This window comes from Argentina silus (assembly GCF_951799395.1).
Source record: "Argentina silus genome assembly, chromosome: 2".
NCBI lineage: Eukaryota > Metazoa > Chordata > Actinopteri > Argentiniformes > Argentinidae > Argentina > Argentina silus.
This window is the reverse complement of record NC_139656.1, coordinates 4,272,497-4,299,442: the sequence shown is the minus strand read 5'-3', so window position 1 is coordinate 4,299,442 and position 26,946 is coordinate 4,272,497. Positions and strand designations below refer to the sequence as shown.

The window sequence follows — 26,946 nt, the reverse complement described above, 5'->3', positions numbered from 1 at the left end:
CTGTACATTCTCAAAAGACACGTAGGATTGAGGTGTGAGCAAAGCAAGGTATGATCATTTCTGCTGGTTGTGACACTGCACCCATTCCATTGCCAATGCAGGAATTGATCTCAAATCAATACAAAGAAAAAAGACTTCAGTGGATCATTTTCATGGACTGGATTGTATAGCCTTTTATAGCATTTTAAATGTACTGTTAGTTCATGATCAAAATGACATTCCATTATTATAATATATATATATATATATATATATATATATATATATATATATATATATATATATTTAAAGAGAATTTCATCATGATGAAGAGCAATGTGGCTCAACCATGGTGGTTGAAACGATCACTATCATACAGTACTACACCACAACTCCCACTGTGCCTCTGAGACAAGCCAGGCCCTGCTCCCTGTACTCTGAGGCATTGCCCTGTTCTGACTAGCGTTTATTGGTGCTTCCTGTTTCCCAGTGTACTGTCCTGATAATAGGGCAACACATTTTTATGTCTGTTGTTGATGTTCAGAGTTATAGCAAGGCTGTAGCTCAAATTGAGGGCATGGTTGAACAGGGGAATAGGTGAGACAGTGTGAATATGTTCGCGTGTCTGTGCGTGTGTGCGTGTGTGTGTGCGTGTGTGTGTGTGTGTGTGTGTGTGTGTGTGTGACAGAGAGAGAAAGAGTGAAAGAGAGAGAGAGAGGAGGATGAGTAATCCAACCTGAGAGACAGAGAGAGAGAGAGAGAGAGAGAGAGAGAGAGAGAGAGGAAGAAGAATCCAGCCTTAGAAAACCGAACCACGAGAGCTTATACTTTTTTCCACCAGCTCTCCCAAGGGGGGTGCAAACTCTATATTCATGTTAGTGAGGTCACAGGAGACTATCAGAGGAGTAGAGCAATGTATGCAGGAATCAAATGCATGGCTGAAAGCATGAGTGTGAGTTGTAAGGCATTGGGATTGCTTCTCTTCTGGGAGCAGGTTAAGGGTTAGGACAAGGGTCATGATGAGAATGTGAGTCGTATGCAGGGTAGGGTGAGTGGTTCAAGGGGTCTGTTAGTAGGGACCGAAGAGTCAGACACAAAAATGGTTGTTAGTACAATAGTAAAGAATGATTGATTCAAATAGGTATAAGTAATTGTACGTAATTGTGGATTTATCACATTCTTAGTTGAAATAGCCAGAACTTGGCAAACCTCATCATTTTGGTTTTAATGAGGTACGCATTGGTTGTGGTTTAGTTTAGTTTGTTCAGAAGATTAACCCGTGTTGGGTTATGCAGATGCACAATAATCATGTGATGTGATGCACATTAATCATGACATTATGAATCATTCAAATCATAAACAAATTGAAAAGCGAAATAACACCAATAGTGTATATTTCAGCCCATTTGAGAAATGTGCAGAGGATGTTAGTGGAGGCATGCAACAGAGTGAATACAGACAAAACAAAAATAACCTAAATCATTTTTTTTTAAAACAACCTAACCATACAGTATTACAGGGAAGAGGTACTGTGGCAAAACCCAGAGATTAGAGGGAGAGAGGGGAACGATGCTTTAAAGTTTCCAACAAAAAGAGGAGATCTGATTTCTTTTTTTTATTACCAATGAAAATAGATTTGGTTATTATGTGCTGAAAATTATTCTATTCATTTTACATTGCTCATTATATCTTCATACTGATACCGAGGACTGACAAGTAATTGTCAGGTGGCAAATAAATCATTATCAGTAACTAAAAACAGTAATGATACTTGTGGAATTTAGAAATATTTTAGCATATTGAACACCACCTTGAAATCGATACCAATTTTGTCATGTGTTTTGTTGATTCTAGACAGTAAAAGCAAAAAAGCAAGAGATACTATGAAAAATAACAGGCAAAAACCAAACTACACAATTCAAATGATAACTGTCATATAATGTTTACCATAGCATGTCCAATGCCTGCGTGCTTCATAAGGAAAGGGGAGGAGAAAGGAAACGGTAAACTCAACAAAGGATACTAGATCCCAAGGGAATGAAAGGCTTAGTTTGAAGACATATTCCTTTGCAAGGTAATATCAACTAAGCATTAATCCAATTGATACCATAACGCAAATACAAACCTAGTCTAATATTTATATCGTAAACTAAAATGCTACCTCTTAGTTAGTAAGAGGATAAATTCCATCCATTGTAATTATTGAACTAAAACAAATATCATATTATGTTTGGCACAATATAATCTCTTGAAAAATGTAGAATAGAAAAAAGGCAGCAATAAAAAAATAGTCTTGCAATTTTGAAGATTTATGTTAGTACACAAAATAATTTGAGACAGTTAGCAAAGCAGTTAGACATAAAATGGCCAGGTTAGACAGGCTTAATGTGGAGAGGGAGGGGGAAGCAGGCAGGACCAGTGTTAGTAGAATAGCTGTTGACAGCTTGTCAAGCCTCAATTGATTTCACTGTATGTTTTTGGTGAGAAAAGGTTTTCTACTGTACACAAGTGAAACCAAGTGAGAAGGAGCTGAATTAGCTAAACATAAAAGTTAATATATTTCTATATTTTAATGTGTGAGTGAGATATCACATCATGTTCCCAGTTCAACATAACAGGTATGAAATCTTTATGTTTTCCTTAAATAATGTTCAGCATAAATAATATGCATTACAGTAGCTTTCATTGAAGATAACTGACCATGTTCCAGGTTGTTAAATAGTATTCAGCCTCTCGTCGAGGCGTGCTGATTAATAATCATTAAGTTCAAAGTGATGTCGGCCACAGCAGTAATCTACATCTCAACACATGTAAGCAAGGAAAATCACACTGCATTCACATTTATCATCTTGAAGGTAAAAACGCTTGAAAAGAATGAATAATTGGTTACCTAGAATTGAATAAAAAGTATGTCTACGGAACAGTTTACCAAATGTTCCCTAAAGAATGTTTCATTTGAGCTATGAGTCACTAAATTTTGGCTTGGGACCGACAAATTGAGAGTAAAACTGGTAAATGGTATAGATGCTGTTATGATAAAGTAAATTGACTAAGCTGTTTGTTTTCCATTAATCTTTGCTTTTCAGTCCTGTGAGAGAAAATGAACAAAGCAGTGACAAATTCAATCACAAGCTGACATTATAACTGGTCTCTCTTGGATACCCTTGATGGGAAAACGTTCCTGACAATTGGAGGCAAAATAATGACACTGCCTCTTCAAAAGGAAAATTAAACTCTTCCTTTAACAATAGAGGAAAGTGGTTTCTCCTCCTATAACAGGCTGGTGGACCAGGTAGACAGGAAGCGTGTACCTGGCGCAGGTTACGTGTCACGCGGACTTCGTGCCAGGCGTTGTCGTTAAATTTGCCGTTGGCGGGCTCCACCAGCGCCTCGAAGGCCCCGGAGCCCAGGTTGATGACCAGCCACACGGCGCCGCTCCTGAGGGACAGGTTGACGTAGTCAGCTGACTTCCCTGTATGGAGCAGGAGGCCGTTCCTCTGGAGGGTACGGAAGGACAGAGTGATCTCGTCCAGACTGCTCTGGATGGGCGTCAGAGACAGGTCATAGCTGAAATACTCGTTTCCCTTGTAGGTGGCCACAGACTCCTCTTGCCCTGGGAGAGATAGAGGCAGCTGTTATTTTCGGATCTCTTCCATTCAATGTGCTCAAGGTTTGCTTCTTTGTAATTGGTCAGTACTGTAACTACAGGTTAATAATGGTGTTTTTTTGGGATCCAACATGAGACTCAAATGAGGAAATAAATTGACAACTGCTAAATACAGATCAAATTATCAACATAGTCATGCAACGTCATGTGCCAAAAAATTCTGACGAAGAGCCTCATTAAAAATCATTAACACCTCATCATCACTTCCCTGTCCTAAACACATGGAAATGAGGGATTTGTGAAAGCTATTAGAAATGTATAAATACATTATTCTGACATTGGCATCACCATCATCACCTCACTCTGCAGATATCTACTAGGTTACTGTCTAAAGACTGCCTTTGAGAAAAGCTTCTCAATAGCAGAGCCAAATGCATTCAGTCTAAGGTTGGGAGGAATCAGATTAAGTGGCCACTACAGATAAAATGTAATATATGTTCACACATTTGGTTCCTCCCAGGTTCTGTCAATTGGACCATGACATTAATTTGAAAACTTGTGAGAAATCATCAGGCAAGAAGCCTCAGAATGTCATTTGGAGTCTTGATGATTTGTGCAGGATTCAATCATCCAGAGACTAGCTCTGACCTTGAGGATTTCAACGTGCAGGTAAGAGAGAGGCATGTAGCTCTTCTTCAGGTCGAATGCATGATTCATTCAACAGCTGCATCTGCTTACAGCAAAGCTGGAAACTTAGAAAAGCACAGTCTAAATTTTTGATGTAACAAGGCAAAGCTGCAGCCATTTACATTTTAACTACCCCACAGTGCAACGGTGGGGAGAGCTCCTCATTCATTGTCTCAAGTCTCTGTCTGCTGTTACTGCTGCTGCCCAACTGATTCCATTCGTCACTATTCACTGGCTACAGAAATGACGTGTAATATTGCCATTACCAATCTTACTGTACCTACTGCATACTGCATTCAAATGTCATGACATATTCAAAATGTTGATTATGAGTGTTGATATTAAATCAGGATAAATAGGATTTCAAATCTGAGTTGCAACCAGACCTGTATCCTGCAAATAAATAAAAAATAATTGCTGTAAATATATAACCTCTATATCGGCACAGATGAAAGAGCGGGAAAGCTTCTCTTTGCATGAGCCTGAAGAAAATAAACACTGTGGATTTACAGTAGTAGCTCCTCCTAAGACAACAACCATGGTGAGGTCACATGTCACCAAAGGGAACAATGGCTCAAGGTCAACATTCATATGAGGCACTGTGGGGTGCAAATGAGAACCCTAATTCAGAGCCATCTGAACATCGTGTAAGGCGACCACATAGTCTTATGAATAGTCTCCTTTGGCTCTGCTCCGTCCCCTCATTTGACACATTGTGGAGGATCCTTCTCCTCCCTCCATCTCCCATCCTGCCTTGTCGCCTGCTACGACTGGTGACCCACTGTGACAAGAGGAATTTAATTAGCACTCCCCAGCATCTGAGGAACAGTACCAGAGACAACTTCGCATGGGTGGCCTGGTCTTGTCGAATTCCTAATTCTATCTCACAACCGCCACCCCCCACCCCCCACCCCCCACCCCCACACCCCCCCACCCACCTCTCCCACCCTCTCAATCTGTCTCTCTGTCTACGTCTCATCCTGCACTTTCTTTTCAGGAGTGTACTATTTGCTTCTTTCATAGGGAAATATATACAGTTGAATTAATGTGGGCCTAGATGCCGAATGCAGAGTAATGAGGCCGTCATAAATCTCAAGAAGACAAAAGCGAGAGGAGAGAGAGAAGGCAAGATAATGGAAAATCTGTTAGACAGTATACAGTATAATTACTTCATCTTATTTTAGAAACACATTATCATATACCATGCTTACCATAGAAATCCACAGTATAAAGAGACACCCACACTAATGTAATCTCTCTAGCTATGGGCCTACATTCTACACAGATTATGTTATGGAGGTTCTCTAAGATCATCAGTGGCTACAGTTAAAGTCCCAATAAACACAAAAAACACAAAGTCAGCAAAACATTGACTTTTTCCATATTTGTGAGTGCACTGATCTCATCGAAAAACAGCTGGTAGAATATCACATACCCTCTCTCAAGGTAAAAATGGAATCACTCAGAGACTGAGAAGTTTTTTACTAAAGCATAAATACCCCGACAGTTTGTTCAAAACCCCTGAAGTTTGTTTCTTCCCCCAAACAGTCTCAGCACAAAGGAGGAAGCCAATGGCCTAACAGACATCCCCTTTCCCCTGTCTGTGTGCTGTATTCAGTCAGAGCTCAGGCCTGATATAATGTGGCTGGTCCCTAAAGTGCATGGCATAACATGATAGACACAGCTGTGCTCCTCTGAGACAGCTCTCACATCGGCGTCAGAGAGAGCTCACATGACAACACTCTGAGGGAGAGCACACAGCACCAGAGATCAGGCCGAGAGGAAAAAAACACAAATATAGAGTGAAGGAAATAGTCGTTTGTTCTCTAATATCGCTGGTGGCCGGTGGGGAATGCTCCATCTCAACATTGTCTGTCGTCTTAAAGTAACATCTTCATAACCTTAGTTTCTGAGAGAGGTATAAGCTGAACACCCGAAAACACCTGCTTTGGCAAGTCTTCATCCAACATAAAAGGCACACAAAGACTTCCTCTGCACAGTCAGATATCTTGCGAGGGTCAGTGATGGGAGAGGTCATATTCACACAATGATGGCAGAGGAGCTCAAATAAAGGAACACTCTCCAATTTCTATTCTACCACTCCTGTCCAAGAGGACATACACAGCAGATTGGAAGGATCAGATGTCTGACTTGAGTTTGACCTTGAATATGGCAAAGGCAAAGTAACAATATAAAAATAAGGAATTGTTCAATATCTCAACAGCACTCTAAATTGCATCCTTTCAGAGATGTGATTTTCACTTCACTTAACAGCGTGAACAATTACTTTTCATAACCACTCATTAATATCTGGCTTTCTATCTGATGTATCTAGCGAGGCATGTCTTCCTAATTTACAAATGTCACATGGGATAAAACCTTGGGGTCTCCAAAACCCATTTTGAACATATCTTATTGTGCTGACATTACATATTATCCCCACCATCTGTTTCAACTGTTACTTTCACCACTTGGGAAACATACTTTAGCACTGAGTTAAGCAGAGCATTGAAAATGTACACAAATGCACTCATAGGTCAAATAAGAGATCACTTTCAGCCCACACAAACACACGGAACAGCTGAATCACAACCAACATTTGGGAGCCTATACTCTCTTGTAGATAATGTTAATTTCAAAACATTGCATGAGGTAAAATGTAGTAGAATGGTATGCATTCCATATGTTCGCTGGGGGTTTGAGTTACAGGACTGTAACATGCTCCGCATGGGCATTAATAGGACAGGTTTTATTTATGGAGACGTTATTTAAAGAACACTGAACACAACCTAATCCAGAGGCTCCTGGTAAAAAGAGATTAAAAGGAAAAAAGAGAGGGATTCAATTCAGATATGCTATCAATATCATGCTGTATTCATATTCTCTAGTCTAACAGCAACTGAAGTGTTGTGTTGAACTTTGCGTGCCCTTTATACAATCAGAGAAGGGAGGAGATCTTTCCAATCAAGGTGGTAGTTGCATACTGTACTAAAAATCACAAGTGAAGCTGTGTGTGTGTGTGTGTGTGGGTGGGTTTATGTGTGTGTGTGTGTGTGTGTGTGTGTGTGTGTGTGTGGGTATGTGTGTGTGTATGTGTCTGTGTGTGTGTGTGTGTGTGTGTGTGTGTGTCTCTGTGTGTGTGTGTATGTGTGTGTCTGTGTGTGCATGTGTCTGCTAAGAGTGCAGGATAATAAGGGAAAACTGCCTGTAAGCTGTCACTCTTTCACTGAGCTCTCTCTTTTCTCTCTCCTTCCTCCTCCCTCTCTTCTTTCTTTAATGCCAAGGCCATGTCAAGGACCCCATGTACTCTGAAGTTGATTGCAAAGCCATTAGACGTGGGATTATATATGAAGTCTAAGGTCTGGGTCATTAACTTGGGATGTCTGTTTGCGTGTGTACGTGTTAACGTGTGTGTGTGTGTGTGTGTGTGTGGGTTTGTGTGTGTGTGTGTGTGGGTGGGTGGGTTTGTGTGTGTGTGTGTGTGTGTGTGTGTGTGTGTGTGTGTGTGTGTGTGTGTGTGTGTCAGTGTCAGTATACTGCATCTGAGTGTGTCGAGAATGGATGGATTTAGCTATAGCGGCACTAAGTGCAAAACAATCATTATAGCATTGGAGAAAGAGTTTCTTTCTTCTATTATACTCGACCGTAAAATACCGTATTTCCTTGGTCAAACTAATGCAGTTATTAAGCAAAACATTTTGAGCGTGTTATGCGAAAAAATGTAGTGTTCTACTAAACAGCTCACACATTGCAAGGCTTTGCAAATTGATTTAAACATCCCAAGGCCTCAATGCTCCACCTTGCAGTGCCAACAGAGATTCTATCACTCCAATTGTTTCATATTAAACAACACATAATGATTTGCGGTAGCTAAGTAGATAAACCCAGATATTCCAAGTATCCGTACTGTATGACCCAGGTACATGTGTAAATTTGTGGAACTATCCCTTTAACCTCAGTCTTGCTAATTATCTTCCTCCAATGTGAAATGCTCTATAGTGACGGTACATTATGACAGCTCACATAACACTTCAAGTGTCATGTCTTGATACCAAACTTCTCACCCTGCATTTCCTGATGATTAAATAAGACAAGAAAATAAGTCTCACCTCACGCATGTTGAAATGAATATAATGGATTCAGGATTATGACAGTTTGCTAAAGAGAAAGGGCATACGTAATAGTCAATATGGAACTCTACATGACATGACTGCCTACTCACTCACCAAAAGTAATAAATAGTGTTTAACACATACATAGTGTTTACATCCCAGGAATCGAGGTAGTAGAGGCAGCTTTAATCATTATTCAACAACAAGCTTCAACCATATACAGTAGCATTCCCTTCCCCCAGTCCAGTAGTATGTGTAGTAGCACCCAGCCCAGCCATCTCTGGATCACTGATGTGATTAATCACTAGCCTCCTAATCATGCCCACAGGTCTACATTCAATTAAAAGTTCTCTTTTCATTATTCCAGGCCCCCCCCACACACATACACACACACACACACACACACACAGACACACACACAGACACACACACACACAGACACAGACACAGACACAGACACAGACACAGACACAGACACAGACACAGACACACACACACACACACACACACACACACACACACCCACGTCATACTTCATACTTCACACTTCACTCGTCATACTTCACACTTCACACTTCATACTTAACACTTCACACTTCACACTTCATACTTCACACTTCACACATATCATACTTCAGACTTATGGCATGAGAATTATTGCTGCTAGATCATTAGATTAGATAAACTCCATTCATCCCCAAGGGGGAAACTGGAATAGCCACCTCCGCACATAAAAATAGGACAATAAAAACAAAAAACATTGCATACTTCCAACATTCAGAGGCATGATTATCTGTCAGCACAACAATACAACCCTATCCAATATGGATAAGAATCGTCATCATCGTCACAATCATCATAGTTATGGATTATGGACGACATACTGTACATGTAGTCTGGTCACTGAAAAACCTGACGGCTGCTGGCACAAAACATCTCCTAAACACTTCCAGCAAACAAAAGCATAGTAGAGGTATTGTAAATCAATGAAGGTTCAAACTGATTTAAATGTCAAGTATTTTGAATATTTAGAGATTAAATGGAGTGGGAGACGGCGGGTGATATACTTCAGGTATGGGCTGGCTGTCTGAGACACAAAGGCCCACAGTAAAGACAACAATGCAACACTATGAGCCACACTGTACAACTTGATACGCCCCTTACTTCCTTACATCACAGCAGCTCCAATATATAACATTAACTTGACTTACATGAATGTGTCAAGTTAGCTTCCCTCTACAATACATCATAATGATAGTGAAAGGACTCAATACAATACAATACCCTTCATCTGACATACCTTACACTTGAATCTAACCCCCCCCCCCCCCCCCTCCACCCCCCACCCACCCTCTCCTGCACCGAACAGAATCATGATCGGTTTAGGAAAACCATCAGACAGTTTCTAAAATGCACCACTTCTGACAGTCTACCTCTGCAGGTGATGGTGCTGCAGGTGATGGTGCTGCAGTACATGTAATACATCCTAGCTACAGTATGGAGCAGGACTGCTTCCTGTAGGTGTAAGGTGACACAAATTGTGCCGTTACTTTGCCTAAGATGACATCTGAAGGGATCCCTAACCAATGCAGTAAAGAGCCCAGAGAACTGAATCCATTATGCAGCTAATCTGCTCCAATGCCATGGTCCAGAACATGACTCTACAGCCTAACCAGTAATGTTAAGTGACACCTTTAAGGTCTATAACATGTACCTGAGTCTTATTATAATCTATTTAAATGGCCATTTAGAGAGAGGATAGACTTAAGTACACACCATTGTGACTTGGCTTTGGGCTACTCCCATTATAATTCTGCTGAGAGAATGCGTGAAGCGTCATAGAGACGCAGAAGGCTGAACAGTAGAGCATATATTATGATTGATATCCCCTGGCTGGACTAGCCTTCCAATGGTTAGAGTTCTATACATAGGCTACAGCAGAGTGGTATATTAGAACATATAACTCTGAGCTACAGTAGAGAACAGATAGAACATAGTACAGGTAAGATGGAATGTCTCTCTGTGGTTCTACTACAGTCAGATGACACTGTCATCACACAGTCTGGAGGCACACAGTCTGGAGGCCCACCTAGAGGTATCTCTCTGGCTGTCATTAGCTTGTTTACATTAGCATGTTTACATTAGCATGTTTACTGCCATTAGGATGCCGGTTCAGATCCCCAGACAGACTAGCGGATACTGTGGATACTGAGTCCATCATCCATGTTTGTAGCCATGTTGAATTCCCAACGTAAATTCTCATTCATTCAAGCTATTTCCTGTCCTTTATTTCTCATTATCAGAAGCAATTGTGTCAAAACTATTGTGGTCCTATATGTACTGCACCTACTGTACTCACAGGAAATGGTCAAGCAAATCTAGGCAGATATTTTTGTCTTGCTGAATAAACAACAGGTTTAAGCTTGTGAGAGCAAATTGCTCCTTGTGATGGCCAACGGTTGCTGTGATCTGTCAGAGGAGGCAATGCCTGCAACTTAGAATTTGAGGAAAAGATGGTGTGCACTCTGATGCCAAGGATATTGCAAAGTATATTCAAGGTAGATCTTTCACTAGGGAGGTAGATCTTTCACAATTCTAGAAACTGTGTTTTTACTGAGTTCATAAATAAGCACACAGTCATGTAAGACAAGGCTCTATTCACCACAGCACTAAAAACAAAAAAACAATAAGACAATGCAAACTGTATTAATAATTTCCCAAATGTATTCACATTTCTAAGACACAAGGAAATAGGGCAGGAATTGTCAAGAAACATTCCATGTAATTAAAAATGAATAAATGCTACTGCTACAGTTTTCAACGTTTAAATCAAAGCATGCCATCTTACCAGATTGTGATGATTCCCCTGCAAGAAGAAAAAAAACTGTCAGTTGGTGATTTGATCATACTGTACGTGGTTAGCCTTCAACGCCTACTCCATCCATTCCACACATTCAAGAAAGGTCAAAACATTGTTTGTGCGCTTTCTGTATACTCTACACTGTATCACGTAAACAATCATTTCAGCTAACAGAAATTTAGTCAACGATGCTCTTAGAACAGTAAGTGTACCCAGTGTGTGCACCCAGAAGCTAAGTCCTCACTGTTCGCAAACAACGTGTTCTGCCAGCATCCCAAACTGCCAGCAGGTCAAGACACAAACATGAAGGTACTACCACAGCCTGTAAAGCTGTGATGTTTTGTGAAGTGAGTAAACATACCCGCTCTCAGATGTGCTCCTTTGCCCATGCGTCTTAAAACACATACCCTCAGAGCAACCATTCTTTCAAGTGAGCCACCTTTGACGAACCATCGTTTACACACACAACGTGAGTCATACTGTAGACAGGCTTAGGAAAAGGTATAGATGTAATAGACATTCAGAGTACATACAGACATAATATGGATATACTCTTATATAGATGAGATGTGAATGCCCATTAAAGCTCTTTCTTTGATAAACCACCACTCTGTCCTCTATGTCTGGTGAAGGTCATGTGTGTCCGAAATGTCACTATGTTGATTTAGATATTGTTTATTTAAGTAAACTGTTCAGTGTTTTGTTTTTACATGGAGAAATCTCTATTTGCAAAATTAATGTATTTCTGATGCCAACTCCACTCCAGCTGTTAAGAGCACAAACATCTTTTGGCATCAAAACCAAGTGGGGATAATCTTTTACTAGAACATAAATGGTTTTGGCTCTATAAGACAGCAAGCAGTAACAGGAATAATGGTGGACATACTCAATTTAAAGTGGGTCCTCGGACAGCTCAGTAAATTGCAGTCAACTGAAAGCACGTCATTATGTAGTTTGAGACTAATGTTACAGAGAAAAGGAAACAGTGCATTTAAACGCCCTGGTGATAGTCTGTTCCGACCTGAGCTCGGTATGAATCTGTCTGGCTGAGCCCTAATTGCTGAGCTTTTATGTTAAAAGAAAAACATGCAGATTGCCATGGTGACAGGATGGAGAGTTTGATCAGCATCTAAACATAATTCCTGCCTGACACAGAAATTGATACAGGTACACTGCATCTCCGTCTGTGAATAGATAGATGGAAATCATTTGAAACGGGTTGATAAAATCAAGCATTTGTAATTGGCCCGAGAGGCATTCGAAGCTGTGATGCAAACAACGATAATGTCATGGCTAAATCACCTGTTATGACATGCATGCGATTCAGTAGATTTGTGTTTCACGTTCCCTTATAAGTTTTTAAAACTACGTTTCTGAGCGCAGGGCAGAAACCACCACAAAATAAATACTTAAAGCATGGTTTTCATGTCACAATGTTCGTATTTGTTGTGTACTGTATCGGCTTCCATGTTGCAGTATAACAAACCAGTGGTGCTGATTTAAGCAATAATGTCACTCTGTAAGGTTTTGCCGGCTAACAACTCCCCCGACTCGTGACAATATTGACGATAAATCACGGCCTCGAGGGCATTATTGCTTAAATCAACACCACTGGTTTGTTATACTGTAACATGAAAGCCCATACAGTATGAATAGTTAAGTGATCCCAAAAATGATGAATGAATTATATTTCTGATGGTTTGTTGTTGTTTTTCATCGAGGTTACCAGGAGGAGGCCATGCGGATGTCATGATATAGTTGGGTTGAGGTTAGAAACCTGCCTCATTTTCTTCCTATTATTTTCTTCCTATCATCTAAAGAGTATTGTCTACAGAAAGCAAACAAATATTACATTTCAACCAACAATGTTAAGTAGCTTGATTTGCCAACTTTATTTTTCATGAAAGTTGATTGGATGGAGTTGTTCAGTAGGGTGCGTCTGCTGACTAGCCTGCCCGTCCTCAGTCTGTTTGTCAGTCTCTACTCCTGCCTCTATCCTTGAGAAAAGACTTGACATTCAACCCAAGGAATATGTTACTTCCACACCGTCATGTTCCTGTGTATTAAAAAGTCTCCTTGTCATTTGTTTCCATTATATCTATCTGGCATTTGGACAGGCATGCTTGAGCTGTAATTGCTTCTGCATCATAAGGGCATGTAGATTGGATGCAACATGGCCATGCTTAATTCGGCCTAAAAAATGCAGATGCAAAAAGAGAAAAACTGCATGTCATCGGAACTAACGTTGTTTTCATAACACATTGATACTTTTGAAGAGAAAACAGCTACTCCTGACAATTTACCTTTTCAGAAGTCATCTCACTTTGAACATTGTATTCTATCGGGTGATGATAATCAGAGTATGTGTTTACAAGAGGAGCAAAATGTGTTGCGAGTAAGTTGTTATGACTGATTTGAGCCTCTCAATGCAGTTCTCAAACAAGACAGAGGAGCCAAACAAGCAGAGTGGCTTCAGAGCTGTAATCACACATCTTAGGCATGAGGCATACATTATCTATTGACAACATCAGCCATTATTCCCTTTGAATAGGCCACATGAAATCCAAACCGAAGAAAGACTGTGAGCATAAAAGTGTTACCTTTGTGAAAGACTGCAGAGGTCAAAGGTGAAGTTCCAGTAGCTGGGCCAGTGGTCAGGACAAGGGTTTGACGGACAAGTTGGAGTGTGGGTACAAAGAGCAGAACATGACAGGAAGCACAAATGAAAGGACGAGGAAATGAGGGGGAAGAGGAAGGGACATGTTAGTGCAGAACAGTGAACTAAATGATTAGAGGGCAGGGGAATGGTGTGAGCAGGTGGTTTAAAGAAGGAAAAGAAAACCAACAGACCCCATACCTTGGCGGTTTAACATCAGGTGCGCCAGACCTTGAGGGAAAGAACAGAAAAAAGGATAGGAAAACAGGAAGGTCATAAAAAGGCTCGGGAAAAAACAAAAGCATTGTCACAACGTTGGACTGCAGTTTGTGACAGACATCCTGGGATAGATACGGATGCCAGAGGTCAAATCAAACTAAAACGGAGGAGGAAACCAAACTAAAAACAGACAAACATTTCTTGAGAGGGGAATAGCGGGATAAGAAAAAAAGCATCTAAATTGGTGCAACCCCCAAAGGTAGTTGCTCACACAGATGCTTTTTTCCTAATGGAACACATACTCTTACTCTTAAGCAGACAGCTTTCTCAGATTGTAATTATGTTTTTGTCACCTGTCAAACTCATAGATATCTTCAAATTCTCCCATCGAAACCGCATATCAGCCTACAGATCAAAATGAGCGGCGCAAAATTCTTCACATATGCATGCAACAGGGACTAAAACCGGTCCCTTCAAGGCATCAATTGTACATAGGCGGTGAGGACTCAATCCATATAGAGAGAAAAAAACAGGTTAACTAGATTGAGCATTGCAATCGGACCAGACCCAGGGAGGGCAATAACAATCAATAACCTGGGGTCGTGAGAGCCATAATGTCACATATTTACTCTAATCATACTGCTGCAGTCGTTTGCCAATGGAGAACACATCATATGCAAAACACATCAATAAAATACAATGTTACCACGTAGTTATTTAAGTGGAGCTCAGTAAACTGGAGCACTGCAATTCTGTGGACATCACATGCAATCATTTGTGTTGCTTAAACCAATGAACCAGAGTCTTGTGGCGTAGTTGCAGACTGAATATGGTTAGTGGTACTGTATTTAAAATGGACCTAGTGCAGTGTTGTGTGAGGTATGAGGTTAACTGAACAAGACTTTAATTTCTCAACAAGGCTAATTTACACACAATTACACCTTCATGAAGACAACCCAAAGCAATGAATGACTAAAACCAAGCCTGAATAACTGTTTGGTTTTTAAAGCTGAAAGAAGGATTGCATTTTTTGTGTCGATGACAGTTGTCATTTCTTGGGCTTTCAGTCTCAACACCTACAGTGAGGTGATGGTTCTTTAATCATAAGCCCCGAATTCTTCCGATGCATTTTTCTTACAAGTAAAGTAAATCATTTATGACGTTTTAACACTTTTAGAGATCAAAACTTCTTGTCATTTATATATTCATCACATTGAGCATATTCAGCACTCTCTGCACTTCAGCAGCTTTTTGTGATATAACCTTTTTCCAGCTCAGCAATTTGTATTATTATTTCATTTACACTTTCAACAAAACAAATAACATTTCATACACATTTACTGTATATATATATATAACTATATATATAACTTACCAAGTTGAACATTGTGCCACAGGAAATGGTTAACACAATTGATTGAATTTAATTTAATTGCTGTACTGTGCTGTAGGTCGAGTGCATGAGTTTGTAAAGCTGCTGTTCTATATGATTTTCTCACTTCTCCAACACAAAAGCACAAAAATGACTGAAAGTCAAGTATCGTAATTACACATGCTGTGTTGTCCTGATTCACTAAGCACTATGGGGCAAATTGCACCTGTTTTCTCCAAAGAAAATGAGACAAACAGTATATGGTACAGCACGAAGGTTAAGAGAAGAAAGGAAAAATTGAGATAAAACACAAATTAAGACCGCTTGATGTTTTATTTAAAAAAAAACCTGAGAAAGCATCATAGATGTGCTAAATTGAGCTGGTTTCAACCCCTGTAGTGTCTGTTGGAGGAAATTGTCCAATTTAACCGGTGAATGAGATGTTATTGATTATCTGATCAAGACGCCCCAATAGGGCTTTGGAACATGTACCGTTTATTAGAGAACAAGCCGAACACATACATGCCACGACACCTCTCCATTCACTGTCCATGACCTTCCATTTAGAGGCTGGAAGGATGTGAGGACGCAATGCCCTTACATAGAAGTAATATTGAAAAGAGCTATGCTGAACCAGACAGGATCTAACAGCCAAAGGTTTGTCAAAGCTGATATTTTTGTTGTTGTTGAAATGTGATAAACATCGCTAGCTTTATTTTTCTGGAAGCCTTTTGAAGTGTCAAATCTAGCTGTGGATGCAGTGCGTCTTGTGCATTGAAATGCAGTGCCGCCCTATCTGTGTTGGCATAGCAACAGGCTCTCGTGTTTCCCCCTAACATGACGTTGACCACCCCCCCCCCCCCACACACACACACACACACACACATCCACCCCTCTTGCCCCTCCCCTATCTTTTCCTTGAATGGTCTCTGCTTCTATTGTGAAGGTTAATAATCTCACAATCATGCAAATTCTATTAAATATTTGTCTCCATTAGAATGTGTCTTTATTCTAACAACCACCACTGGTCGTTAGTGGTTACGAAACCGAGGAAATATATTGTATTTTTCATGGCCATTATTTATTGTTTTAGCATTCCACTTCACAGTAACATAGAAGACAAGTACATGCCTATGAATACGTTTGCAATAAATCTGCGAAGCAATAAAATTACCAATCAATTCTAATCATTTTTTTTTACTAGAAATCCTACGCTCCATAAAATAAACGATCAAAACTAGGGCAAACAAGCTATAAATGTCAGTAAGAAGACTTATTAAACAAAACATACTACATTATGTTTTGTATTTTCAATGACTAACCTGTTATTGTTGAAACAGTCATAATACAGTGTGCTTCATTCATCAATGCTTCCAGGTAGTATATTAGTTAACCTGTTTCCTAAGAGGGAAATGATGTGCCATATAATTTTAAATTAAATTGTTTAGGGCACCGACATCATGGTGAAACAGGCCACTTTCCCACTCCAGCCCCCTGGTTCTATTTCATCAGAAGCCCAGTACATTAAAATGGCTCTGGCAGTAATTTATATAATTTCAATCTTTCCTCGATTCAACAGTATTAACCTCTGCTTTACCCAAAACAGTGGTGCCCAAATCACATATTCCTGCAGTTTCAGTGAAACATCTCATACGACTATGAGATGAGCATCTGTGATGACCTTGACCTTTCGTGCCTAACAACATCCTGGAGAAAAGAGTTAGGGTTTAGGATTTAGGATTTTGCTGAGTTTGTTTTCCCATGAAGGGTACAGTATTAGCAAGCTTTGAAGGGGAATATTCTAATGAGGGATTAAACCAAGGTCACTGGTGCTTAGAGATCCCTTCCCATCAGCACCAGCTGTGTCCTCCTGTTTGAAGATCTCTGTCCTGGTGTTGGCACATGTCCCCTCTGTTTTCACACAAGGTAAGGGTCATCATGGTGGATCATTCACACTACCACACTTACCAGCAATTCACACCGCACTGTCATACATCACACCTGACACCTCATCACATCTCTTAAAAGAACAAAACAAAATGGAAAGACAGTCAGCAACATTGTACAGGCTTATGGAAACATAGTCATTCTGTATGATTTCACACAATAATTTCAGTGATGGTGATGTATATATTAAATGCACTATGCATCTGACTGGGTGTGTGCGAGTGTGTGTGTGTGTGTGTGTGTGTGTGCGAGTGTGTGTGTGTGTGTGTGTGTGTGTGTGTGTGTGTGTGTGTGTGTGTCTCTGTGTGTGTGTGTGTGTGTGTGTGTGTGTGAGGGATTCTGCCTTATTGGTGTTCTACAGTATATCCATGTGTGAGGATGCGGTGTAAGGAGTGTGTCTGCTCTTATCTCTCTTTCACAGACCAAGTTTTGCTGACAAAACATCAGAGGATGCTGCACTCCATGTCTCTTGGCCTAAAAGCGTGCTCCACCTTGGCCTCCTTCTTCACAGGCTCCTGACCCAGGCTCTATCACACAGACATGGGGGAATCGACATGCTGTCTTTGGGAGAGTCTTAGAAGATTCACCTGCCTTGCCCTTATGATCCCAAACTGTTCACCACGAACCAGCAGTTACTTAGAATGTCACACAAGAGAGAATTCCTGTCAGTACTTGAAACCCTCTGTACCCTTTGTGTAAAACCAAATATAGCATTTTTTGGTTACTATTTTTATAGGGGGGTTTTGTTCAGCTTGAACATGGTGGAGTAATCTAGGTCCATTGATATACAGACTACAAAGACTTGCTGCTGGATGTCACATTGCATTGCTCCAGAGACAAAGAAAAAAAGAGGTCCAGTGAGTCACATTTTTCGAGTGTCATCTTTGTTTTCATGCATTCTGCACTGAGGATGGGATACAGGCTCCGTGTCAAAGCTTTAATCCAATAAAGACTCTAATGCTTTCTCTTTGCAGCATGTCATTTAATAATGCTTGCCTTTTGCTGTTAGCATGGTCATAGCATCCTTGCTCATCACAAGGGGAATTAGGAGCGATTAAAGCCTCTGTTTGAAAGCAGTCTGTCTGAACTGAAGCCTTTTACTCATCCCATGTGTGAACTCAGACCTCTAAATAGCAACATTACTATCTGCACAGGCCTATTTAACAACAATCAACTACAAGTTCAGATTACTGCATAACATACTGAAAGTGTGTTCCATGTACATACCGTACAGCATGTTTAAAAAAGAGTAAGCTATGTTAAGGTTTAGTCAGGATTTAGCCCTTTGAAATACAAATGTATTGATACATTTGTATTCAATCACACCTATGTCCTCAGCTACAGTATGAGCAGTGTTACCTAATTGGATGTCAATAATTGTTGCTGGTTGAAAATTGTTCTCAAAATACTCTGTAGAGCAGTCTAACTTGCTATTGTGATTCTCTAACAACATCGCCTACTATACAGGTGAACAAAGCAGTAGTATTAGACAGGTGTGAGCAGTTTCAGCAGTATAAGATAGATGTGAGTAGTTTCAGCAGTATAAGATAGATGTGAATAGTTTCAGCAGTATTAGATTGGTGTGAGTAGTTTCAGAGTATTAGATAGCTGGGAGAAGTTTGCAGCGGTAGACAGATGTGAGTAGTTTCAGCAGAATTAGATAAGTGTGTGTAGTGTGCGTAGTTTGCTGTTCCAGGGAACAGCAGTGATTTATAATGTCCTGTGGCCCAAAGCACCACAAGCTGGACCCCAGAGCCTGTTGGCTTCCCTGGCACCAGGACCAGTGCTCCTTACAGGGTGATGGATGTCTCTCACTGCTGCCCGGCTTGCTGAACTAAACCGGGCCTCTCCTCCTTCTTCGTGTCCTCCTCCTCCTCTACATTCAATCTTCATTTTCCCTGTGTGCTTTATTCAAGAGCAATTTTATTTGTTTTATTGTGATGTGGTTAAACAAGCTGTCAATGATCACATTATGAGAAACAAATCGGTGAAAAAACCCCCCGAAAAAAACTCATTCTGAGGAAAATATTTCTTTCACAAGCAAACATTTCCCTGTGTCATCGTGGTGCCAATCCTTTGACAACTTGATACACTGTACACCCTTGATGTCAAGGCCATGCCAATCAGCCATCTTCATAGCCGGGGTAATCTAAATGGTACAGCTAGCACAATCAGCAGCTTAGATCAGTGAGATGAGATTCCAATTGTCTTTGTGAGCCTCACAGAGGAAATCCCAGTGTCAACAAAGCAAGTGAACTGAACTTCTCGCAATTAATCTCTGAGTTAGATAAATGCCTACCTCAGCAGTTCACTGACATCTAAAGACAAAGTCAGAGCAGAGTCGGACCAGATTATAGGACAGTGGCAGAAACCGGTAATGACAGTAGCCAGTAGTAGGACACTATGCTATAAAGTGATATACTGTATTCTCCAGAGAAGATGAGACTCCATCCTACATATTGTGAAAAAATCCAGCTTTGCCCCTGTGTATTGCTTATTTCCTCCAGTTCTGTGGCACCCACTTGCTTTAGACTGGACCGCCCAGTCACCTTCATCAACATACATTAATATTCATCTCCAGAGGCTGCCCAAGGTGCCCACTTAGTATCTCCGTGGTTCAGCTCAGTTCAATTTAGTCATCAGAACCGCAGTCCAAGCTGACAATGACCACTCCCCCAACAATCTCAATGCTGTGATATACAGTAAGCCATTGTGTGGCAGCAGAAAATAAAACAAACAATGGTCTTACCTTCCGCTGCTTTCGAGATAACTGTATGGATAGGGAGAAAACACATACAATCATTAGTATTGGCAATTACATGAAGAATATATATAGAATACCATGATTAAACTATGCAAATAAGACATTGTGTTCTCAGGTCACACCTGTCACAGCTGCAGACAAGCCTATAAAAAGCCTAGAAATGTGTAACATATCAAAACATTTCATTATTTTATTTCATTGTTTGATCAGGAATCATGACAAACCCTTGAAATCAAATGCTGCAGAAATCTAAATATGACCACTGCTGCTACATTTGGTATAAAAAAAAGTATTTTTCCTCCAAGATTATGATACACACATCATAATCCTGGAGGAAAAAGTTTATCATGTCCAAACATTACAGTAAGTTGTCTGAGGAAATATATAAAAAAAAGTGATAGCAAAATGTACTGCTGCTACTGTATCCCCCAAAGGCAGGAAAGATGACACCAGATACGGTCTCTGAACGATCCTCAAAGGTTCAAATTCCACATGACTTTCAGCAGCACGGCTCACCCCCGGTAGGTTATTAGTGATTCCTCTGAAGTAGTGTCCACAGCGCACATCAGCTCACTACCCCTATGATGACCGAATTCTACAGACGGCAAAACACAGCCTCACACAAACCTAGTGTCTAATGAAGCGTGGAAAGCCCTAGATTGCCAAGTAATAAGTGTCTGCAGGGTGGATGTCAGAGTTGGGGGGGGGGGGGGGGGGGAGGTGAGAGTCAGAGAAGGGCTTTGGTAGTGGGTGAGTCACTGTTCCAGTCTCCATGCTGGAGATGAAGGTGCCATCATGATAATGAGGCAAAAAAAAAGCGTTGTGTCAAGATCCTAGGGCTCAAAAGCAATCTATGCTGCTAACACTGAAATGCTTATATAAACGGGTATATCATTTACTGTTTTAAAAGACTGTATTGAATGTGAATTTGAAATGGATTTATGGATTTTTTGGACTATTTCTTTCATAGTTACAGCTTCAGGAAGGTAAATTGAATGTTCTCAAATAATAATAGATACAAATTGAATAAAGCAGCTGTGTGTTACTGTATGTTGCTTGAAAGGAAAGAATAAGGAGTAATTCAGAGAGAATTCAGGCCACACTGTGCTGGAAATAGTGAAAAGACAACCTCTGAGAGCATATTCTAGCGCAAGGCCAACTGTCATTTTAAATCACTTCGTACAGAGGATCCCAATGAAGAACGAGGTCAGGCACAGGTGAGTCTGAACTGATGTCCCAAGATAATGACTGATTTGGCTCGGTATTATCATGGTAACATTGTATATGGGACAGACTGGCAAATACTGATGACGTTGGACTATACAGTAGAGTATGACAAGTGACTTTGCGGTTCAGTGTAACCTTTAAAGTCCCTCATACTCAACTTTCATCAGCCCCATATTTTCATATAGCCAAAAACAGATGCAGTAATGACAAGAGGACATATACCTGGCCCTTGACAAGGTTTATGATAAATAACCTGTACTGCATGTGGTTCAAATAATGTTCACAATCTATTTATTAACTGTAAAATTAAATCCATAAATAGCTGGGAGAAAGATTTAAGCCCAAACTAAAAAGTATGACACAAGCTCAAGAATAAACGTAACAGTGCTCCATGTACTACTGTACTACAGAGCTGGAATGTACTGTAGACTCCTTAAAGCCTTGAGGGTTCAATCGTGTTTGTACTGTAGCCAAGTCTTCAGTCATATACAGCACAGTACTACAAGAATAGAGACATTTCACCTCTTTCCATGTGTTACCCAATTGATCCACAGCGTAGAACTTTTGGATGAGATAACAACAAAAGGTGATTCTTTGTGCAAATACTGTTTTTAGCAGGGGCTGAATAGGAGCCAGAAGACAGCGATACCCTCAATGTAAACCATGCACTCTCTGTATACATACAACAGAGAATTGATGCTTTGAGAGACAGAATACAGCATTGATGAGAGACAGTTGAAAGCACCATTCCTCTGCGGAGGAGGAAATGCATAATGATACCAGGCAGGCATACTGTATGTAATAAAAACATTTATACGGCAGGCTTCAGTCTCGATTTGACAGAAAAGGGAGAAGTAGGAGTAAGGTTTAAATGTTTATATGGAATGTGGAATATGGAAAACTGTGAGGTGACGAAATACATTGAGAGCAGATGGGTATGACAGCAGGAAAATACATAGTGAGACACAGTCTGAGTAAATCGGAAAGATAGAGAACACACAGTAATCAAAACTCCATACACTAAACAGAGTCAAACACACAAATGTGGAAGGAATGAGTGGAGAGGGGCCATAATTCTTCTAATCTCTACTTGTTTATACTGGCAGCCATCTTGGCATGATATTAAAGAACATCCTAGAGTTGAGTGTCAGTTATATCTGAAACTGCCAGAGCCAATTTAACCTTAACAAGATCTTCCACTGTCACTGCAAAAATCACTATGGCTACAAATCAAGAAAATGTGAAAGTGCAGAAGGCGACTGACTGCAAATCTCGGGGGTTGGTCATAAAAGCTTAGCCAGAGCCATATTAGATGTTACAGTATGTCATTGAATGAATAGTTATTTTGAAATGATTTGTATACTGTAAAAGAAGATCAATGATGGACTTCCACTTGTGGACTTCCACTTGTGTACTGTAATAACATACTGTAAACCACTCAACTCGATTACTATGCAAATACAAAGAAATTACCAATGTACTATGTTAATACAATGTTGTTGCTAGTGTAATTGAGTTACTACACAGGTATAGGGGCCACGTGCTATAGTGTAAAGTATGACCAAGTACTCCATATACAGTAGGAGAGTACCACTGTGAATAATAGGGTATCTATGTTTGTTTCCAAAGCAACTCTGGCATGCTCTAATAAACATGAAAAAAATAAGAAAATATGTTTACAGCAGGTTTAATAAGAAATACATATTTTCCAGGCAGGCAAATCAAGTATCTAGACAAATACTGTGTGACCTTGAAAGAATAGAAAACATATGTCTAGACATTGATATTGTATAACTAAGGGCAATTTTGTCCCATTGTAGCCTGAAGGCTAGAGCTTTTATTCAAATGGGTAGGTGTATGGCATTTACTCTGAGCTTAGACTAGCTTCTCTAGACAGCTGGCTTTCCTCCAACATACATGGTTCACATAATAGTATAGCAAAACATGTATGTTGTAATGCCTGGTCAAATAAATACTATATAAAAATGTTGTTTCAATTATCGACATACAGTAATACCCGAAGCCAAGAGTGAATTTAAGAATGAAAAAAAACAAATCCTCTTAAGTAGACTACATAATTGGTGTTTGCCTGTTAACTTGCTTGCTAGGTTCATAATGGTATATTGTATTGATGTCTCTCTGCAACCCACTGCTAAGAATGTACTATAGATCCCCTGAGTCAGACTGCTGTGCTAATGATTGGCTCTGTCAGGGAACAGGATTAACAACAAACCTGTGTGTGTATTTGTTTTTGTGCATTTGACGTTCCTGAAAAGTGTTCATTCTATGCAAGTGCTTCACTGATTTAATTACCAAGTCCATGCCAACAGAGTCTGGCATCCCAACAGTCAAGAGGGGACCTAGTGTGCCATAACCCTTGACAGACTGGGAGTTGGCAGGAGCCATGGGTGAGATGGGGGGGTGAGGGGGATACGACTATTCATGGGGGCTGGGATCTGAGAGGCTGCAGAGGTCACAGCCAGCTGCTAGTGCCTGCTGGTAAAGCAAACAGGTTCCAGAAAAAATTATCTGTTTGGAAGAGAATATAAACTGGCTTTAAATTAAGATAAACCTGTACATTTACACAAACCAAATACTGCACGATTAAAAACAGCATGATTGATATTCCCTCTATGGCAGTTTAAAAGGGGGACTATCTGGGCCGTAAACTCATATAACCAAAGAGTTTCATGCATATCCTCCATGTCGGGAGCCCAGAGAGGTTTAGCTCTGTCTCCAGTAGCAGAAAAGGTCAGTAGTCTACCAGAGAGGATAGCTAGGCGGCAGCTCCCCTTGACGTGAATGGGAGCAGAACCATGGTTCCCCTCGTCTTTGTATCAAGGTACATGGGTGCATTCCATGGATTGGCTGGCAAATGATGTGCGTGTCAAAGGGAGACGGCAGACTGATTTATGGCCCTGGCCTACTTCTCGGCTCTGGTGAGGAGCAGCGTAATTGATTCTGACGGTCCTCTTAGCTTTGAGGGTAAAAGGTAGCCATGTTCACCTGGGAGAGTTGACTGGGGCATCAAAGCTTTGTACTGACCACGTCCAAGTTCCTTCTCGACAGATACGTTGGATTTGAATTATTCCACACATTCCAGACAGCCTTTTTTAGAGAATGTATCTTCACAATATAAGTGTTAGGAAGAATACGCATTTGTAACAATTCATTTTTGTTTTATGCTTTGAATTTTTCATCCATGAATTCATGAAAAATATTCTCTGTTTAATTATGGGTTAGCTCTGTGTGTAGCTTCCTCTGTCTTGCTTTATTTGAGCCTAGCCTTTGAATGGGTAAGTAAATGCAGGTATTCTAGCCTCAGTCTCACCTGTCTATTTTTTGTGCTAGTTCATCAGGTTTGCACTTTTCTTTTTTTCTTTAGCAAAAGGATATATACTTCCTGCAGTCAGAAAATGAAACAACACATTGGTATTCTATGTCTCCATTTACAAGGGGAAAACAGCCATATCTTCTCAGATAGAGGCGGTAGTCTGTGACTTAGAAGATAAAGAGGCAACAGGGTGGTGATAGTGGGGGATGGAGTTTGAACATGAGGCGAGCACCGGATGACAGTTATTGCAATGTTATACTTTGACCGGAAGCAATTTTGAGCAGGATGTACTGATAACTTTGAGGTGAGCACTGTCTATTGCTGAAATGTCATATGGTTTAAATAAGCCATTTTGTACCACTGGAAGTGAATATCTAATGTCCGGTAGCCGGGTGTGTTCAGAATTTTGGTATATCCAGCATACATCTGAAATCAAATTAAAACCATCCTAAAATGTACGGTACATAATATAATCATAATATGCAAAAACATTTTACTTTAATAGAAAAGGTCTCATATCCTGCCGGTCTCTTACGAGGCTGTGTTGCTTTAAGTGAGTGGCACAAAAGCCAGCAGCAGAAAAATCTTTTGCAATTCCTGTCTGATTGAGGGTGTAAGTCCGGTTTGCTCATTTAGGCCATGAAACAGCCATCCACAAGTGTGTATAGATGGGCACTACTATTCTACACTCCTAGAAAGTGTAATCATAATCAACAGCATATCTACCAATCTCACTTCGCCCCCTGAGCATTAAGAGACAGCACGTCAAGCCGTGCTGAAATATAGATAAGCACAACTCATTCTACAAATAATTAATGAAAAAAGTCTGTTCAGATAATAGCTCAGAATTACAACTAAACCCCAAAGGATTCCCTCAAAAACCATAATTTAACTTCATAAAGCAATCAGTTTAGTTGCCAAGGCATTCACATAAAAAAAATTCCCCCAAAGAACACATTTAACATTTAGTACATTTATCAGTCCAGCTCATTATGTATTTTGCTCACCTTCATGGCAGTATCTCCCCTTGTAGCCAGTGTTGGTGCAATCACAGAGGACCTCTCCCTGGTTGACGGAGCAGAGGCCTTTGTTGCTGCAGGGACTCTGTTGGGTGCACAGATACTCCAGATCACTCTGAACACCTTGGCCATCCAAGAGCACTGGGAGGCTGTCCCTTAGCTTCAGATTAGCAATGTGGCCGTGGAAAGGTGGCTCGTATTTCACGGTGCTGGAGGTGAGAGCAGATAGGCGCACGTCCGGCGGGATCCCGCCCACATAAAGGTCACTGGCCACCACCATCTCGCTCCTCTTGGACTTGACCTCGGCAGCCTTGTCTTCGTTGTCCACCACCAGCCTGGTCTCTCTGTAGTTGCGGGAGAGGAGGACCCGGTGCCAGCGCTGGTCGTTGACATGTGTCTCCATGTGCAGGGAGGCGGGCTCTGCACAGTGGATGGTGAAGCGGAGCTGCAGCCGCCCGTCCGCTATCAGCAGCTCCAGGAAGTCACAGTTTCCTCCGTCGTCCAGGTAGAGCACCAGGGCCTTGCTGACGTTGGTCTTCAGAGTGAAACTCAGCTCACCTGAGGCCCTGGCCTCCCATTGGCCATACCGGGCCCACTGGCCAGGAACACCCTCATACTCCAAGGTGGTCACCATCACTGTCAACAACAGCCCAGTCAATAGCAGTGGCCACAGGGCCTGGCCGTCACATCTCCCCATGCTGCCTATCATCTTACACTTCTGGCCTTGATCCCTAGTGTTAGGTTCCCTTGCTTTCAATCCAACACTCTCAGTCTATAGTATTATCACATTCACCCTAAAGTGTGCAGTAATAATATGATTGCAACTCCAGATTCTGGTTGGTTGGTTTTTTACTTAGCTTGTCCTCTCTATCCTGATTCTCTTCTTAGCCTCTCCATTAGGTAACATTGGATTGAGTGAACAAAATGGGGAACTTTTCAGAATGCAGGCTATGGAAAATGTACTTTCAACATGTCAGAATTCATATGTTTCGGAGTAGATCAGTGAGAGCCAAAGTTAAATTGGAATGTTCCAGAATCTTCAAGTGAGCTGAAACAGAACAAACAGCAGAGCAAATCCACGTTTTTTGTTCCTCTCCCCCCCCCCCATCCACCAAATATCCTGGCCTCCCTCCAACAGTGGTCCAGTCTGGTCTCCTGGGGTT

The 26,946-nt window shown here is 40.8% G+C and overlaps 1 protein-coding gene across 1 annotated transcript in view; it reads right to left on the bottom strand.

Annotated features, from left to right (window-relative positions):
* Window positions 1-26,480, bottom strand: part of nrxn2a (neurexin 2a) — a gene marked incomplete at both ends in the record, with an annotated part of 124,084 nt that extends 97,604 nt beyond the window's left edge. The window contains 4 exon segments of the mRNA XM_083686856.1: window positions 1,927-1,950; window positions 3,291-3,610; window positions 3,613-3,675; window positions 25,772-26,480. Coding sequence (XP_083542982.1) covers window positions 1,927-1,950; window positions 3,291-3,610; window positions 3,613-3,675; window positions 25,772-26,480 — 1,116 coding nt within the window.
* Window positions 26,481-26,946: the final 466 nt, after the last annotated feature.